Source organism: Gadus morhua, chromosome 22 (genome assembly GCF_902167405.1).
Source record: "Gadus morhua chromosome 22, gadMor3.0, whole genome shotgun sequence".
Classification (NCBI taxonomy): domain Eukaryota; kingdom Metazoa; phylum Chordata; class Actinopteri; order Gadiformes; family Gadidae; genus Gadus; species Gadus morhua.
In genome coordinates, this window is record NC_044069.1 from 13,187,906 (window position 1) to 13,205,703 (window position 17,798).

General features: G+C 44.3%; 3 protein-coding genes across 5 annotated transcripts; all 3 read left to right on the plus strand.

The window, feature by feature from the left end:
* Positions 1–1,050: 1,050 nt before the first annotated feature.
* On the plus strand, positions 1,051–5,703 carry gjb9b (gap junction protein beta 9b). 2 transcript variants are annotated; one of them, XM_030346272.1, is made up of 4 exons: positions 1,051–1,255; positions 3,068–3,187; positions 3,409–3,936; positions 4,804–5,703. In XM_030346272.1, exons 3-4 carry the CDS (start codon positions 3,547–3,549, stop codon positions 5,296–5,298), a joined length of 885 nt encoding a protein of 294 aa, XP_030202132.1. In that variant the 5' UTR covers positions 1,051–1,255; positions 3,068–3,187; positions 3,409–3,546; the 3' UTR covers positions 5,299–5,703. The 2 variants fall into 2 exon arrangements, with proteins under 2 accessions (XP_030202132.1, XP_030202131.1); XM_030346271.1 differs by lacking the exon at positions 3,068–3,187 and having other exon boundaries at positions 1,058–1,255.
* A 268-nt stretch (positions 5,704–5,971) lies between these two features.
* Positions 5,972–12,954, plus strand: pef1 (penta-EF-hand domain containing 1). The gene is made up of 5 exons (XM_030347223.1): positions 5,972–6,106; positions 6,570–6,924; positions 9,756–9,911; positions 10,991–11,134; positions 11,486–12,954. Exons 1-5 carry the CDS (start codon positions 6,086–6,088, stop codon positions 11,713–11,715), a joined length of 906 nt encoding a protein of 301 aa, XP_030203083.1. The 5' UTR covers positions 5,972–6,085; the 3' UTR covers positions 11,716–12,954.
* An 805-nt stretch (positions 12,955–13,759) lies between these two features.
* smim12 (small integral membrane protein 12) lies at positions 13,760–15,736 on the plus strand. 2 transcript variants are annotated; one of them, XM_030347224.1, is made up of 2 exons: positions 13,760–13,839; positions 14,647–15,736. In XM_030347224.1, exon 2 carries the CDS (start codon positions 14,687–14,689, stop codon positions 14,957–14,959), a length of 273 nt encoding a protein of 90 aa, XP_030203084.1. In that variant the 5' UTR covers positions 13,760–13,839; positions 14,647–14,686; the 3' UTR covers positions 14,960–15,736. The 2 variants fall into 2 exon arrangements, with proteins under 2 accessions (XP_030203084.1, XP_030203085.1); XM_030347225.1 differs by having other exon boundaries at positions 13,821–13,865.
* Positions 15,737–17,798: the final 2,062 nt, after the last annotated feature.

Below are 17,798 nucleotides of genomic sequence, written 5' to 3' on the forward strand. Positions count from 1 at the left end.
CATCTCTGGCTCTCTCTCTTCAGATCTCCCTGGTGGTACTCCCCCTCTCCCTCTGTCTCTCCCTCTGTCTCTCCCTCTGTCTCTCCCTCTGTCTCTCCCGCTCACTCACTCACTCACTCACTCACTCACTCACTCACTCACTCACTCACTCACTCACTCACTCACTCACTCACTCACTCACTCACTCACTCACGCTCTCTCTAGTATTTTCCTTAGGGATACCGGCTTTGAGAAACACACACACAAATACTATGCTGCGCCACATGCTTACCAAAGTATATATACACACACAAGCTAGCCGTGACAAACTTCTGTCTCCACTTTGTTTGCTTCTCCCACATTTCACCCTTTGAATGTAATGTGTATTTAGCGGGTGTGTGTGTTTGTGCTTACATACATGAATGTGTGTCTGTGCTTACAAAAACCCCACCCTAAGATGGCCGCCTCACCCGGCCGAGAGACACCCTACTGTGTTAGCAAGTGGATAACTGTCCCCACTCTTAATTTGACTAAAAGACATCTAAAGGTATTTCTCAAGATCGTTACCACTATAGGCCTACATGCAGGTCATACTCTCTGCGTTATTGATATGCTTTTTTATCCTAGGAAGTCTCAAGAGCTGAACATTGAACACAGATCCCCGTTTAATAAGCATGCTGCCTTTTTTGGGGACAGGAGAAGGCCAATGCCGCAGTGAATCCTCTGCTCGTCATACCGGTGTGTCCTGATTGGTAACCGACTAGGCGTGGGTGAGGCGGAGCGAACGGCACTGCCCTGAGAGGATAACCACTTGCCAAATGTACACACAAGAGAAATTCTCAGTCAGTCGGTCCGTCTGTCTCTTTCTCTGACTGGTTTGGTGCCCAAGGCCGTTCATGTGTCAAGGCTGCAAAACTAGTCTTGGATTTGACACCTTTGTGTGTTTCATAAAGGTGTGTGTGTGTGTGTGTGCGTGTGTGTGTGTTTGTTTGTGTGTGCATAAAATAGTGTGTGTTTGTGTGTGTGTGTGAGTATGTGTCTGTGTGTGTGCGTGTTTGTGTGTGTGTCACCAAAAGAGAAACCTACTTCCCCACAAGCTGAATAAGAAGTGACGGTTACTAAGTAACAAGCTAATAAGCCGACCCTGCCCTTAATTCCTGAGGCAGGCTTGGTATGTCCAAACCTCACATCCGCAGTAGAACATAGTGAAGTTTGCCGTCCCAGGACCATATCTCCCGAATGATTATATGACCTTCTCTCCCTTAGCTTCTCTGAGGTAAGTCACAGCATCTTTTTGTTATATTCTGTATTAATGAGGATTGTTTTTGAATTAAATAATTAACATTACTGGCTGTAAAGGGAATACAAAGGTGGTGCACATAGATTATGGCACTCAAGAGTTTAATATAATGAACTTCTTAAGGGCTAATGGTGATTGTACAAATTTAATTGATAATGGATATTTTCCAGTGGGGGGCCCATTCTGTAATTCAGATGGATCTATTTTAAAAGCAATTTAAGGTAAATATCGAACACTATATCTGTTAAAAAAGTACCAATGCAAACCCACAGCCATATGGATGTGATACGTTTGAAAATATATTGGGGCTTGAATGTATTTAAGTCTGAATATAATAATTCTCCCGTGTGAGCACGGGAAAAAAGCTTGACGTACAGAAACCGACATTTGACATTCGAGCATCCCTGAGTGAGCTGTAAAGTTGAGTCATAACAACAGCAGCGGCAGTCTTTTGTGTGGCCATTAGGTATGTGTATCCAATCCAACCGGTTGAACAAGGTCTTTACACCTCGTTGAGTACACAAGTGTAATGGTAAAGCAGGGGTTTCCCAGTGGCAAACAATGTGAAAATAAATAGAGAACGCGCAAGATTAACTTTAGCTTAAGAAAGGAATGCAACAGTTTGCGAAATAAATGTTAGGGATCATGAGGATAATGCGGATAATGGTAATCATGAAGACAGAGAGAGACACAAAAAGACATACCATGCATAGAGACTGACATACCACACTGCCTGGCGTCTGGGGAACAGTCATAATGTACAGAATATCTAAATAACGAAAACAAATTATACATTCCAATGCGTGAGTTCCCCAAACATTAAAAAAAGAATATGGTTGGCTGTTTCATCTTCAAATACTTTTTTAAGGTTTGAGAAATACATAACCCCCTTTGGGAACTCGGTGACATTAAAGGTGAGCCTAGTGCAAACCAGCATAAGAATGAGATTCTTTTTTTCTTCCTTTTAAATTGTGTTTCTGGCTGCATTCAGCTTAGCTTAGCACTTTCTACACTATTTATTTTAATGGCATTTTGCTCTAGGGTGAGGGTAGGAAAAAAAACAGAAGAGGCACAATGTTACAATGTGTACAATGCTACGTGTCTCTGCATGGAAATGTTATGGATTAGCATTAGCATTAGCAATGACTGTAATACATCTCAGGATCAGCCTAGATGAGCTCAGGCTGTATCGAGGCTGTCCCAGTGGCAGGCTCAGAGAAGCTTTCATTAGAGATGAGATCAATTTCTTATTAAAAACATGGAAAGAGGGATACACAGCTATTCAGGACGCTGTGCAGAATTACAGACAAACACATGCATATGTAGAGCATACATGCACATCACTTAAGCCCCTTATAAACATTGGCCCCGCTAAATTACTGGGTTCAACATTTAGGCACTGCTTGTGATTTTCTCTTTTCACACAGGCAGCTACGTTCTGGAAGATTTCCGTCTTCCCCCCTTCCACACATGGCATAGCAATGCCGGAATAGAGACGAGGACAATCCAGCAAATGGCTGTAATGCAATTCTTATAGATGCCAGTCGCCATAGAACCTGCAGATTGAGAGGAGCTTCCTTATTTCAAGCTTTCCAGAAATTTGTGAAAAAGGGAACTTGTTTGCCAACAAAAGAAGCTGTGTTGATGCTGTTATCGGATCACTCAAAAACCATTGGTGCGTCAGAATAAACAGTCGGCTTCAAATACGTCCTGAAAGCATTTTACGTCGCGGATGTGACCCTTTAGGTTGCACTCCCTGTAATTTGACTGCTATCTTCCACAACACAGCGATACCGGCAGTGATCCTCAAATGTTGCTGGGTCTTGAGCAGGCAAATTGCCATTGCAGATTTCCCCGAAAATTGATTCCTCAAGTTCACACATGACACGATGCAGGAAATCTTGCAGGGTAAGACTGAAAAGGGCAATTAATTATATCCGCTTCATGACTATGGTGCCTGTCAATACAAAGTCATACAGTTGAGTTAAACTGAAACAGAAACTCGCAAGAGTCTATATCATGTATTGTCAGGTCATACCATTACATAGCACACCATTGTCATGCCAGATCATGTGTCATATAATACAACGGCATATCATGTATCTTGTCCTTTCATATTTCCTCCTCAGGGAAACGATTGATCACACGTCCCCCATATCCTCCCCTCCTGATCGGTCAGGATCTTCTGAGGTTCCTCCCGGGTCTTCCCCACTGCCCCCTGCCCTTCTTCAACCTTCGTCAGTGGCGCGGCGGCGTCGGCAGCAGCCATGAACTGGTCCTACCTGGAGGGGCTCATCAGCGGGGTCAACAAGTACTCCACGGGCTTCGGACGCATCTGGCTCTCCATTGTCTTCATCTTCCGCGTGATGGTGTTCGTGGTGGCCGCGCAGCGCGTGTGGGGCGACGAGAGCAAGGACTTTGTGTGCAACACCGTCCAGCCGGGCTGCAACAACGTGTGCTACGACAGCATCTTCCCCATCTCCCACATCCGCCTGTGGGCCATGCAGCTCATCTTCGTCACCTGCCCGTCGCTGATGGTGGTGGGCCACGTGGAGTACCGCAAGAAGAAAGACCTGCAGTACACCACCTCTCATGAGGGCCATCACCTCTACGCCAACCCGGGGAAGAAGCGCGGGGGGCTTTGGTGGACGTATCTGGTGAGTGTGATGACTCGTGTTGGGTAGCACGGCGCCTCTGTAGGGGCCGAAAGAGCTCTGATCCGGTTGATACGTCTGGAATAGGACAGTGTTCTCGTGCGGGAGGGTTGGCTGGTGGACTCCCAGACGAATGGGCTAGATTAGGTTCCTGATGTCTGCCTGTAGGCTTCTTGAGCAAGATGCATTACCTGTATCCCCTGCTCTTGCGACTCACAAATCAGCAGACAAGCTGAAATCCAGGGGGTTTCACTTTCTTTTGCTTTGTGTTGGTTTCAACCAACCATATTGCAGAAGGAGGGATCTGTACAATTTTATTGTCTGACAGCGAGCACAAGCTCGGTCAGCACTAGCAAACTTTTCCCAGAGGGAAGACGAGCTAAAACCTCCGGTCAGGACAATCACATTCTTAGAAAGAGTGTTTATAAGTGTTTCAAAACAACACATTGAAGACTGCCCACTCTAGAAATGCACTTTTTATAATCCCAATCGGAAAGCCTCATCCAATTGCGAGGGAGATTATCTTTGATAGAATACTCCTGAACAAAGCAGGAAACACGGCGTAGCGCCGACCGGTTCACCTTTTGTCTACTGGCCCAGGCTCTATGCCATCGCCCTAAAGTAGTGTTCTCATAACCTAGAAGGACTGCTGGATCTGAGATGACCTACTCCATCATAAGTCCCTTTGGCTAAAAGCATTTGCTAAATGACATACAAAAAACGACACTCTTTAGTCATTAGTTATTGTGAAGCGGTCATGCTCGTATCTCGTTGGAAGTTTGAACTACTGTGTCTGATGCCTATGAGTAGCGGGCTGTGTGTGTGTGTTTGTGTGTACATCGGTTAACCATCTCCTTCATGTCTTTGCAGCTCAGTCTGATCTTCAAGGCAGGATTCGACGCCGCCTTCCTCTACATCCTCTACTACATCTACGAGGGCTACGACATGCCCCGCCTCTCGAAGTGCAACCTGGCGCCCTGCCCCAACGTGGTCGACTGCTACATCTCCCGGCCCACCGAGAAGAAGATCTTCACCCTGTTCATGGTGATCTCCTCCAGCTTGTGCGTGCTCATGTGCATCTGTGAGATGGTGTACCTCATCTTCAAGCGCATCCAAAAGCTACTGGTGAAGAAGAGGGAGGCGGACAGTAGGTTGTTCGCCGAACGCCACGAGATGAAGCCGCTGGCCCGGCCGCGGTCGGACATCAGGTCGAAGAAGTCCATCTGGGTGGACCCCACGAACACGGCGTCCATACAGAACCTGAGCAACACAGAAGGAGAGGAGGCGCCCATACAGAACCTGAGCGAGGATTTGTTGAAAAAGAAGAGAAGTAAACTGCAAAATAGATGGATAGAGTTTGCTTGAAAATTACTTTGCTTGTAAATATAATTTTATATTTCGTTTCTATGTGTATACCAAGGTTATGTAACAAGTATATCCAATTGAATATTTTCTTAAAAGATACACACTGCCCCCTAACGGTGAAATAAGATACAGCACAATAATAATCGTTTCATTTTATATTTGACTGTATATAAAAAAGAAAGTATGTATTTATATTGACTCAAATAAAATCAGTAGCCTAAAGGATGAAGCTCAGCTTCTTCTTATAATTAAATCATATTGTAGACCTCGAGTGGAAAGTATAAGTGCTTTCATTCTGAAAAAGTCTTGTTACTTTTCCTTTTCCTTTGACTGTGTAAAATGTTTCAGCAAAGTGATTTTTTTTTTGGAAATATTCTCACAATTAATTAAACTATTGAACTATGAGAATGCGGCGAAATTTCTGAAAAAAACAATGAACTATGTCTCAACATAGGCTTATATATCCTACTCGGCACTACTATAGGTACTACCTCATTACACAATGAGAAAGATTGATATGGAAAGGTTACATAAGAATGATAAACTATTCCGTCTTTGAAAGCAAGCGCAAAGCCCACAAAAGAATGCGGACTTTGAGGTTGAGTTCGCCTTCTGCCGGTGACGATGAGTCATTTATTCCGTCGTCATGTTTTTTACGCTCAGCCGTCCAATCAGCAGCCGCGGATGTGGGTGCGGCTGTGACACATAGGGAAATAAACCTCTGATGTTGCTTTTGCTTTGACCGCCAGTGCAGATGCGGTACTGGACCAAGTAAAGTCTGTTCAACATGAGTTTCCATTACGGCCAGGTAATGATTATTTTGTATTTGTAACTGGTATGGGAACTGCAAAAAGATAATACTTGAAACGTCAATAGTTGAATCAACCGGCCAAATGTTGAGCAGCTACAAAAGCCATATAATGGAAGCCACACAAAGTTGAATAAACATGTTTTAGTAGGCGCTAACGCATTCGTATATACGTTCATATCCATAGTAGTTGGGCTTATAACGTTATTTTCTTTACAAATTAAGTATTGTCGCGGCAACTTCGGTCCAAAATCCGAGTTTCTGACTCGGTTTGTTTAGACTGGTTGAGTTAAGACTGACGCACTCGGCCACGCCCACCGACGTACGAGCTTCTGGGTTCCTCGAATAGTTAATAAAACACCCAGTCCATTGATACGCTAACGCAATACATAGTTGTTCATCATGTGAGGTAATGTGCTCATTATGCATACCAGTTACAATCTAACTTTTATCCCACTTTTAGGGCTATCCAGGAGGGACTCACCCCCCTCCAGGGTCACACGGTTCACACTACGGAGCTGGAAGCGCTGGTCCTGCAGCCTCTCCTTATGGAGGAGCAGGAGGGGCGCCTTACGCCGGATATGGAGCCCCCGCCCAGGGGGTCCCTTATGGACAAGGGCCGCGCGGTCCCAGTGCACCGTACGCAGGAGGGCACCCCCAGGCGGGACACCCGCAGGGAGGGCACCCCCAAGGAGGGCACCCCCAGGCTGGGCACCCCCATGCTGGGCACCCCCAAGCTGGGCACCCCCAGGGTGGGCCATACGGAGGCTATGGTGCTCAGCCCCAAGGAGGATCCTACGGCCACCAGGGACCCGCAGGTACGCTGTGCTCCCACTTTTAATTGGAGGGGTTAAACAGGCAGACCGGTGGGCGGACAGACAGAAGGACGTGAGATGGAATGAACTCTATTCAATCCCTCTTTACATGAAAGGACTGCAGATCTGGGTCTCTGTCTCTGTGTGTGTCAAGAGGGAGGATGATGGATGGAGAGTGACTCACCTCTTCTCCACCATGGCACACATACAGTGAGTCGTGTTTCGGGAAGACAGGGCTCAGTCTGTGCTGCGCGCATCTCCTCCTTCTCCAGCCGACACTGCCAGAGTGATGATTATTGTGTGTGTGTGAGTGTGTGCGTGCGTGAGAATGATGGGTCGTTCTCCACCTGCTAAGGCTGAGTCACAGCCTCTTAGTCCATGTTGCTATTAGTCCCCCCAGGGACAGAATCCATAAGGTCTCTGGCCTCAACTGATCCCTTTGTGTCTCTGTCTTCCTGTCTCACTGTCTCTCGGTCTCTCTGTTTCCCTTTCTTTCTTTCTTTCTTTCTTTCTTTCTTTCTTTCTTTCTTTCTTTCTTTCTTTCTTTCTTTCTTTCTTTCTTTCTTTCTTTCTTTCTTTCATCTTATTTTCAATTTATTATTTCACATATATCCCATCTTGAGCGTCGTAACACTCCTTCCTTCCGGCAGCGCAGACTTCCTGTTCGACCAAATGATGTATCAAAGTAGAGGTAGCGTGAGGTTTAGAAATGTGACCTTGGACATCTTACAAATGTTAATTGGCCAATCTGTAAAAGGATTTTGCACTTGGAAGGGTTCAGGAGAATAGTTTGAATAGTGTTAAATTGGATTGCCTTGATTTAAGCTCTAACTTAAATGTGTATGACAGCAGCCCATATCTTAGCCAAAGGCTTTAGGGTTTATTTATTAGTTGTTTTCATTTTTTTCTTCATTTCCAGTAAGATTTGGCATCAAAGGGACTAGAACGTTTGCACACTCATCCGATGTGTATTATATATGAATTATTTATTAAGGACAACATGATGTGGAATGTGGTTTCCAATGGTCACATAAGGACACTTAGTGCTGTTTTCATCCTTCGTTAAAGGACGAACTGCCAGCTCTTTCGTCCTATTTAAAACACATTTGTTAAGAGTATTCCCCTGAAACAGCCGTAGATGAATAGGCCCAGTGCCACATTTGTATACGAATTTTCATCTTCTGTTTATATTGTTTTAAATTATTACCGGGATAATGTAGGAGCTACGATGTCCGACACCAGCTGACAGCAGCCGTCTTCCATCCCCAAGGTCAGCAGCTACCTTTCGGCCTCCTTGAGCAAGCTGCCTTACCTCATCTGGTCTTATGTTCGCTTCATCTGAATTCACTGGATCCCTTACGGAAACACTTTTTAAAATAATTTGAGAAATAGTCAAACATAAATACTAATTAATTAATTTGACTATTGGATTTGTGCCAAGCTTGATCCAGTTATTTAGAATCATTGTTGAACAAATTATTGCGTATTGTAGCCACAAGATGGTGCTGTAATTAAACATTAAATCTCCCTCAAATCTCCTTGGCAAAAGTTGAGCTACCCTATGCTTGACTAATCATACCTACAATATCTGTATGATGCAATATTCATAGTCACACTCACTCCACCAGCAAGATGTATCAAATCAAGCTTGAGATCGCTGTAAAGTTTCATGCCAATCCTTTATTTGTCCTACAACCTCCAAATTAACCCGAGCTCAGTGACATAGACGTCTATTGTTGCTTTAAAATACATTAAAACAAGTCACAAGGCATCCTGTTGCTGGGCTGAATCAGTCCTCTGCGTTGTCACTCCTATAGTGTCTGCAGTAGGCAGCGGTGGTCGAGACAGATTTGCTCATAAGGAAAGGGTCTGCACGTGCACAGAGGATTGTGCAGTTACTTTATCCTTGTGATTTGATGTTAATTGTGATTTTTGGACAACAATGAAGCACCATTTCACTGGTAAGAAATCACAGCTTATACTTGTCGGCAGTTTGTTTTTTCCAAGAGATGAGGCCCTCTGCCATATAGGAACAAGATTTATGCGTCTGAGAGTTTTTGTTGGATGTCATGGCTCGTGGCATTATGTTTGATTTTCCACTCTAGTGATATGCGTTTGTGAGAATATGGGACACTAAACCACTGTTTCCCACATCTATAATCATACTTTGTTCACCAAAAATGTGTATTAAACACATTGTTAAACATTGAGAGTGTTGCACAACTAAAGAACATGAGTTATTTTGAATACATTCTGAAAGCACGAATGGCATCACTTCTATTCCCCAAATAAAGAAAGCGACCTCTTTCAACCAAAGCTTATGCTTTTCTTATTTACGTCTTCTTTAGGCAACAATAGATGTATTATTTCATGGGATCAGCTTTAGGGTATAAACCGGTAGAAAGCTTCAGACAGTTCGTGCTTGCATGTGTTTGTTGGATCTTATCTCCTAAGAAATAACTATTTTTGCATCAGTCAGATTTCTTAAACTTATTTTCCGTGAAAGTTTGCTCTTCTTGTTTTGCCTACTTATTAATCCTTTAGGGTATAGGGTAAAGTCAGTATGTGTTTGCTTTGGCTATCGACATACATTTAGATTCAAGCCCGGTTACAACTAATAACTAAAGGTAGAGTTTAAACCCGAGGTTCCCAGGAGAGAAACGGATAAGGAAATTAAAAGTGTGCTCTGAAATATTTTGACTCAAGGTCTGGACTTCAATTCCTAGACTGGCCATAAAACCTAAAGTCTGAAGAAATCCTTCGCAAGACCCACCGCTCAACTACCGTCATACCCCAGTACGTCCCCCTCATCTCTCTCCTTTTCCCCTGCCCAGGCAACGTCCCCCCTGGGGTGAGTCCCGAGGCCTTCCAGTGGTTCCAGACCGTGGACACGGACCACAGCGGCTCCATCACCCTGAAGGAGCTGAAACAGGCGCTGGTCAACTCCAACTGGTCCGCCTTCAGCGACGAGACCTGCCTGATGATGATCAGTAAGTCAAGGACTGTTAACAATTGTTCTCCTGCGCATGGGGCTGGTAGAGGGAATTCGGGGGGGGGGGGGCATCAGTACCTCTAATAAAGAGGTAACACATAATGGTAAAGGCACATCAAAAGTTAACTAGGGCCAAAAGAAGTTCTGCATTTACATTGTCTGATTAAAGATTAACGTAACCTCACGTTCATTTCTGAACACCATTAATAGGGCCTTGGTATTTCTGTACTATGACTCGGTCATTGGAATAATGATCAATTAGTTTCTTCTTGCCTAATGACTAAAGCAAGATAATTATTCATTGCCTAATCGTGTCATCACTATTGAGAACGGGGTGGTGACGATGGGAGTCGGCCGTTCAGCCCCCTTCGTACTGAAGGGGTGACGTCGGCTGCTTTTTCTTCCCTCCCGCATTTTAAATGTATTTCTTTCCCAGGCAGAATGATAAATTATGCTTGTTTATCTAAGCAAGCTCAAAGAAGAGTTCCCCCTCAAGGACAACCGTGATGAAAGTTGAGGAGAACAAAGGCAGGGGTGATGCAAGGACTATGAATGATGAATGCAATAAAGGCATTCTGCTATTTTCCATGTGGTCAACTCGCAGCCTTAGGAACTGGATAGGGGGGGAGAGAACGAAACAGAGTAGATGGATGAGGGATACGAGCGAGTGTTGCTAACCGTAACCCTCCCCCCAATTACTTGAAGAGAGGAGCAGTTTTGGCCCCCAACTTGTGCTGAATTGTGATTATAATTTTATATGGGAGGCCACATCAGAGCTAAATTTCCTGTCAAAGTTGTTGAAGGTCAATAAAGTTTTGAAACACCAGGGTGTCTATGGAGCCATTCAGGCGCTGAACCCAATGTCACAATCCCTGCGTTTCACTCTGGTAACCCAGTGAAGGAGGCTATTCAGTTACTGCAATCCATTACCGCAATGAGTAGTGTGTGACTTGACTCACTGTGTGTGTGTGTGTGTGTGTGTGTGTGTGTGTGTGTGTGTGTGTGTGTGTGTGTGTGTGTGTGTGTGTGTGTGTGTGTGTGTGTGTGTGTGTGTGTGTGTGTGTGTTTTGTCCTCAGACATGTTTGACAGGACACGGACGGGGCGCATTGACGTGTTTGGCTTCTCTTCTCTGTGGGGCTTCATGCAGCAGTGGAGGGCTCTCTTCCAGCAGTACGACCGAGACCGCTCTGGGACAATCAATGGCACCGAACTGCACCAAGGTGTTTGTCTGTCTTAATGTTTCTATATACATTTTCATCATTATCTTACTCTATTTACTTATAATCTGCCTGGACACTGATATGACAAATGTTGATAGGGTAAAAAAACATTTATTTTGAAGCCGATGCACAAAAGGTAAATTGGGTCCAAAACAGAGCTAGAAATGGGGTCATGGCATAAAGGTGGGCAACCACTGCCCATGTTACCTTAATATCCGCCTCTATTTGTATCCTCATCTGTATATGTCTTTCTGTCTGTCTGTGTCGCTCTCTCTCTCACTCCCTTTTTTTCCCTATCTGTCCCTCGCTCCCTTTCCCCTCTCCGTCTGTCTTCATGGCGTCCCCCTCCAGCACTCGGCCAGATGGGCTACAACCTGAGTCCCCAGTTCACAGAGACCCTGGTGGGTCGCTACGCTGTGAGGGGCGGCCGGCCGGGCGTCCAGCTGGACCGCTTCATCCAGGTGTGCACACAGCTGCAGAGCATGACCCAGGCCTTCAGGGAGAGGGACCAAGCAATGACCGGCAATGTCCGCCTCAGCTACGAGGACTTCCTCTCCGGGACCGTCCAAAGGCTCATGTGAAAACCCCCCTCCTGGGGATCCACATGCAGTAGGCTCGGTTACCTTTTGCTGTAGTATTGCCTCTATGCCGGTCCACATTACCATGGCTGTGTTGCCTGGGTAATGTGGAGTTGAAGTGAGTATTGATTGATTTCACATTTGAGAAGACCAAAGCCCTTTCAGCATACGTTTTCATTACGCAAAGTGACTTTATGAAAACTATGGAAAGAGATTGCGTTTTTTTATCTAAATGAAAATGGCTGGCTGGATCAGAGTTTCACTTTGTGTAAGTGTGTGCAAGCTCATATTTTAAAGAAACAATTGCTCAGGTTTCACAATTGTTGAGGAAGAGGGCCTTTAGTTATTGATGAAACTGCGTTAGAACTTTCCTTCTTATTAATTCCCTTGTTTAGTTTGATTATTAATGACAGAGCACTTCTGAAGGGCACATCTTATAACCAAGAGCCCCTCTGATGTTGCTGATGATAAGGCGTTAGATGTTAAAGCTATTACTATAAATTGATCTATAGATCTGAATTATTCACATTTCCTTCAGGGCTCAAGCAGTGCAATATAGCTCGACTCATCCAAGAAGGGAGGACTTGAATGAAGAATATTATATATATATTCTCGGATAGACCTTCTTGCAGTGATAAACATCATGAAATGGAGTGTATTTGTGATGGGGGATTTTTGCCAGTTCAAACAGAATATTAGCTCAAGCTAAAACAAAGCATATTTTTGCCTTGACCTTGTTGAATAGTATGATAGTAGAATATGAACGCGGCGAAAAAGATTCACCATGTATGATTAATTATAATGGCGTTTTCTTTTTACACATCTGAAATTGTACCAAATCAGATGATTTTTTTTATACTATACTGATGCCAATCCTTCAACAGAACAACATTGACACTTTTGGTACACCAGGGATGACAGCAATAAGACCCAACAGTCGTCTCCTTCTGTGACATATCTGTGAGGTTTCCATAGTACCTTGATAATACTTTTTGAACCTATGTAAATGTGCCGGTCTCTCCATCTTGCTGCTAAAGAGCATTTTCTTCCTGATCGAAAATACATGTGCATACAAGAGACGCTTATTTTGCCAATATTGTTTCTGCGGGACCATTAGTATATCATCTATCTTAGATGTCTTCCAATGTTATATACCTACCTTTGTGCCATTACGAGTGTTTTTTTAAGACGGTCAATTAAATAAATGTAAAAGATTACTTAATTGTATGGTTTTGATGCTAACCCACTCCTGTTATTTGTATTTGTAGCTGAAGAATTCGTGGTTTTTATTTGCCCTGATACAAATTTACAATTGCATACTATACTTTCACTAATAAATATTTAATGTCACCTTTAGAATCAACCTAACACATTTGCTATGGCTAATCAGAATCTAACAATATGCTTCAAAGATTGAAGACGTATTGTTGAGAAACGTATTCTGCCGTTATTGTACACTGCATGTCTTTGATCTGGGCCACGGGAAATCTGCATAATCTCTAAGCACCCCCATAAAAGCGTTTCCCTCTGCCACCAAGAGTGCATGTTCTAACCCCTTTCACAAAGCATGCCAAGAACCCCTTTTAAAGTAGTCGGTCGGATCAATGCATTTGATGCAAAGTGTAGAGGAAAAGTTAATTAATGAACATGAAAAGGGATGGGCTTCCAAATTATCCTAGAAATATATCTATCAACATGTCCATAGAATATATATCAACTCTAATATGCTGTCAAGTCTAATATGTTTACCAGTTTATATACCAGTATCAAGATTGGATTGTAAAACTTAGAGCCAATTATGTTATGTCTAAATCATTATGTTAAGTGTTCTAACAGTCCTCCTACAAGCATGCGGCGCACGGTATTATTATGTGTAGATAGTCATAACTTTAAAGGTCATAAATTGAGGTAGGGCAAGTTCGGATCGAGTTGTTTGAAGATGGTATGAATTAACTTCGGAGCATTACACAGTTTGACCGCTAGATGTCAATAAAGCATAAAGTAAAGCAGTTTTAGATCGTTTCCATTGGCAAGCGTCATGATCTTTACAGCCAATGAAATGGATCAGTAAGGAGCTCCACAGCCACTGGCGGAAGTAATGCTGTAGCTTGTGTTAACGTGTTGAAGGTGAGTTAACAATAACACCGGTATTGGTTAGTACAACATTATTACACCAAATTCGTGTTTCATGTCCTTGGCGTTTCCGTTGTCAATACATATATTGTTTAATTAACGTTACAGGCATTGGAAGAGCTTTAGCTTGACCAGATGACATTTAGCTCCACTATATTACTAACGTTATGTATATAATCTAATCAGCAATCTAGTCTGGCAAACCATCTAAATGACTGTTCTCTCACATATAAAACAAAAAAACAATTTCAATACGCTGTTTACAGGTAATAGCAAATGTTCATGACCCTTAGTTGTCATTCATTTGAATGATTAGTGTTGTCTAGTAAGACAATATTTGCGTGTCATACTATGGCGCAGGGTTAATTTCCTCGCAGTTTGGCGGTTTATCCACATGTGTAAAGTAGTTGCTGCAGTTGAAACGCTTTGCGTCCAAGCAGGGTAGGTAGGGTCAAGTGGTCTACCTCGTAGAAACTCGGTATCTGCTCTATATTTAAAGCACATATACGTACCCTGGACTGCAGGATACAGAGACTATACACCATAAGCTGTGTATAAATATAGACCTACTTGCTTAAATGGTAAGGTGCATTTTATTAAGCAAAAGCTAATGGATGAATGAAATCCGCTGTTGATTTTTTGGGACAAAACCATGAACACAATCTCCATAGCAAATGTGGAAAACAATTATATCCACTCCAGTTCGTTCAGGAATAAGCTCGCACTGCCTTGTGCAATATATAGTGTGATATTATCATTTCATAACAATATAAGCCCCCCCCCTCCACCCCACCCATCCAGCTATAGTCTCCGCCAGCTGGACGTGAACGGTACAAGCATCATGTGGCCATTGGTGTGGATGAGCATGCGGACCTACGCCCCCTACGTCACCTTCCCTGTCGCCCTCGTGGTGGGCGCCGTGGGATACCAGCTGGAGTGGTTTATCCGGGGGACGCCCAAGCCCCGGGAGCAGAAGAGCATCCTCGAGCTGAGGGAGGAGAGGAAGCTGGAGGAGCAGGAGGGCACGGACGGCACCCAGGTCCTGAGCCTCAAAGACAAGCTGGAATTTGCACCGAGAGCGGCCTTGAACAGGAACCGGCCCCAGGAGAGCTAGGCCCCTGTATCAAGGGCTAGGGACTGATCTGGGGCCGTCGGGCTGGACTAAGGCACTATGACTGGCTACCTCCTCGGAGAGATGGAAGCAAATGAGCCAAATTACAAGTCACTTCCCATGCACGCCCTAAGTCAACCCCAAGTCCACCATGAGCATTAGCATGGCCCTGACATCGCTGTAATGGTGACCTTGTTGACAAGGTAAAACGAGAGGATCTGTGTTTATTTTAATTACCCCCTCCCCCCAGACTCTTACTTGTTTACCCCGCCAAACTATAACCGCCGTAATCACATTCACAGCACAACTCTATTAAGCTGGAAATGACATTGTTTTCCCTCCAGGCATTCGAACTTGTGACTCGTTGTCATGTTTTCATTAAATGGCGTGTTGATTTGCCCCTTCTGATTACACCACAAGACTGCAAGGAAGGTTTCTGGCTATCTGTCTTGTCCTCTGTGATCTGTGCTGGGTTTTAGGAAAGTATTGTGGGATGGGGAATATTTGGAGCCATGTGTAAAATCGAATTGGTTTGGGCTATTAGTCTCTTTCATGTTGGGATACAAGGTTAACCAAAGTCTGTTTCCATTTGGTTCCTTTGGGCCGGTATTCATGCATAACTTTGTTAGGCTTTCATTTTAGAAAGTCTGGACGGATTGTACTGACAATGGGTTCAAATAATTAGCTATTTAAATCTACACAAATATAGTATATTTAATCTGAGCTTTTAGCAATGCTTTGTCACAATCATTCATGTAATAAAGTAAATGACGACCGGAATTTCAGCATTGCATTTCATGATTTGACCAGACTTAATCATTGCAGGATAAGACCATGGTTTGTATCAGATTGGAGAGTAAGATCTTTCCATGCAACACGACAATAAGACGTTTTTGTAAATGAATGGTATAATTCAAGTGATTGGGCCATTTCTGATTCTAGATGTTCAAGAAGAACCCTGTCTTTGTGTTTTTGGTCTTCAGAAGAAGGGTTTCTTTCTGTTTCTGGTTCCCGGATGAACCCTTTCTTAGTGTTTCTGGTGTTCAGGCGAACCCTTTCTTTGTGTTTTGTTGATCTAATGGCTTCTCCCTTATATGCACATTGCAAAAGTCACGCATACTTCCAGACAGACAAATGTAAAACAGTTGTCTGGTCAACACTTCATGCTCCAGTCCTGCAGCCTTTCCTGAGTGGGGAGGATTGGATGATAACCTTTCCTGTGTGCCAGGGAAAGTCATGCTGTGTTACCCTGCCAGTGTTGGCTCAGGTTTTCCTCTCCCGTTTGTACACAGACATACATGAAGTCTGCTATCAGAGGAACAGGCTCCACAGGAATCTGGGCTGTTTATGTTCTGCATGGTAATTATTGCCAGCTGGGTAGAAAGTTTCCATAAGTAACAGACCATCTAGCTATTAAGAAGGAATTAGGTGGTAGGCCTATATAAGCTGTGTGTGCGTGTGTTTGTTAGTGAACACACACCAAAGGCCCCCTACTGCGGTCGTCCCTACTTCAACAATCGAATGACAGGTAGGCCCCTGGAACAATGCTCGCCCCCCTCAGGTCTGGATGGCCCTGTGGGAACCTAACTGATCCTAAGGAAAGGGAGGTGAGTGGTTGGGTGGGAGGGGGACTTGAGTATGAACAAAATCTCCATTGTTCTCTGCATGATAGGATAATGGGCGCGGAAGATGCTGGCTCCAGCCTTTTTTTCTTTGGTGGTGGCTCCAGCCAGCATCCTGCAGCATGAGGGGGCCTGACCGCGGTACCCTCAGCCCCACTGAACAACACAAGCCGTCTGCCTAACGGGAGGCTCACTGCATTCCCTGAATCACAAACACACCCAACACACAGTCCAATAACACAGAAACTGCAGCACAGGGGAAGCAACGCATCAAAAAACTCCAGATGGGAAGAGAATCAAATCATAAAAGCCATGTATGTCCCCCCTCCAATCCTTTTGAAGTAAAATAGAGCCATTTAAGTGAGTAGTTAAGGGATGCATTGTTGAATGGAATTCTTCTTCTTATGCATTATTGGGAACATTGTCTTCTGTACGTGCTACTAGGTTGCGGCTCCAAGCAGCCCTTTTAGCCGTTTTTCCTAATAATCCTGCTCTGTCTGTAATGGATACAACAGCAATGCAAACACACTTAACACACCCGTCTCCATTCCACACACATCTCTATGTGCCACGACTGGCACCGGGCCTGCTTTGGCCCGACGCCTGCACCACAGGTCTCGTTGAGCATTGGTCTTTGGTCAGCAAGGGCCTGGCGTGAAGTCAGCCCAGGCCTAAGGGGAGCCAACCTAAACAATGCCACAATGCCCACGGCTGCCCCATTGTCGGGTCTAAAGTGCAGGGACTGATCCCCGGGGAAAAACAATGCAGGGACCGGATCCAGAAGGGGACCCATTTCCGGTTTCTGCCGTCTAAATTTACACCGTCGTGGGGTAGCGTGTGCCTGAACTGGGTGGGGGAATGCAATATTGTTATGGGAACATAATAGGTCGTGTGCTGTGACTTTAAATGTAATTATAGTTCTTGTTGTTTCTTTCTTTGTAACGGCAAAGCCAAATGTTTATTCTTTTCCTGCCAAATTCCCTTTCAATACTAATTAGAAAATCTCAGTGTGTGTGTGTGTGTGTGTGTGTGTGTGTGTGTTTGTGTGTGTCTGTGTCTGTGTCTGGGGATGTTCAGATGTGCCATTGGGATGCATATTGGTCCTCCGCAAGACTCGGGCTCTCCACAAACAACGGGACTACAAAGCAAGACTACTTTGGCCCTGCATGACGAAACTGGCACACAGCTGGTTTTTATAAGAACCTAAGCCCTGGCACGGC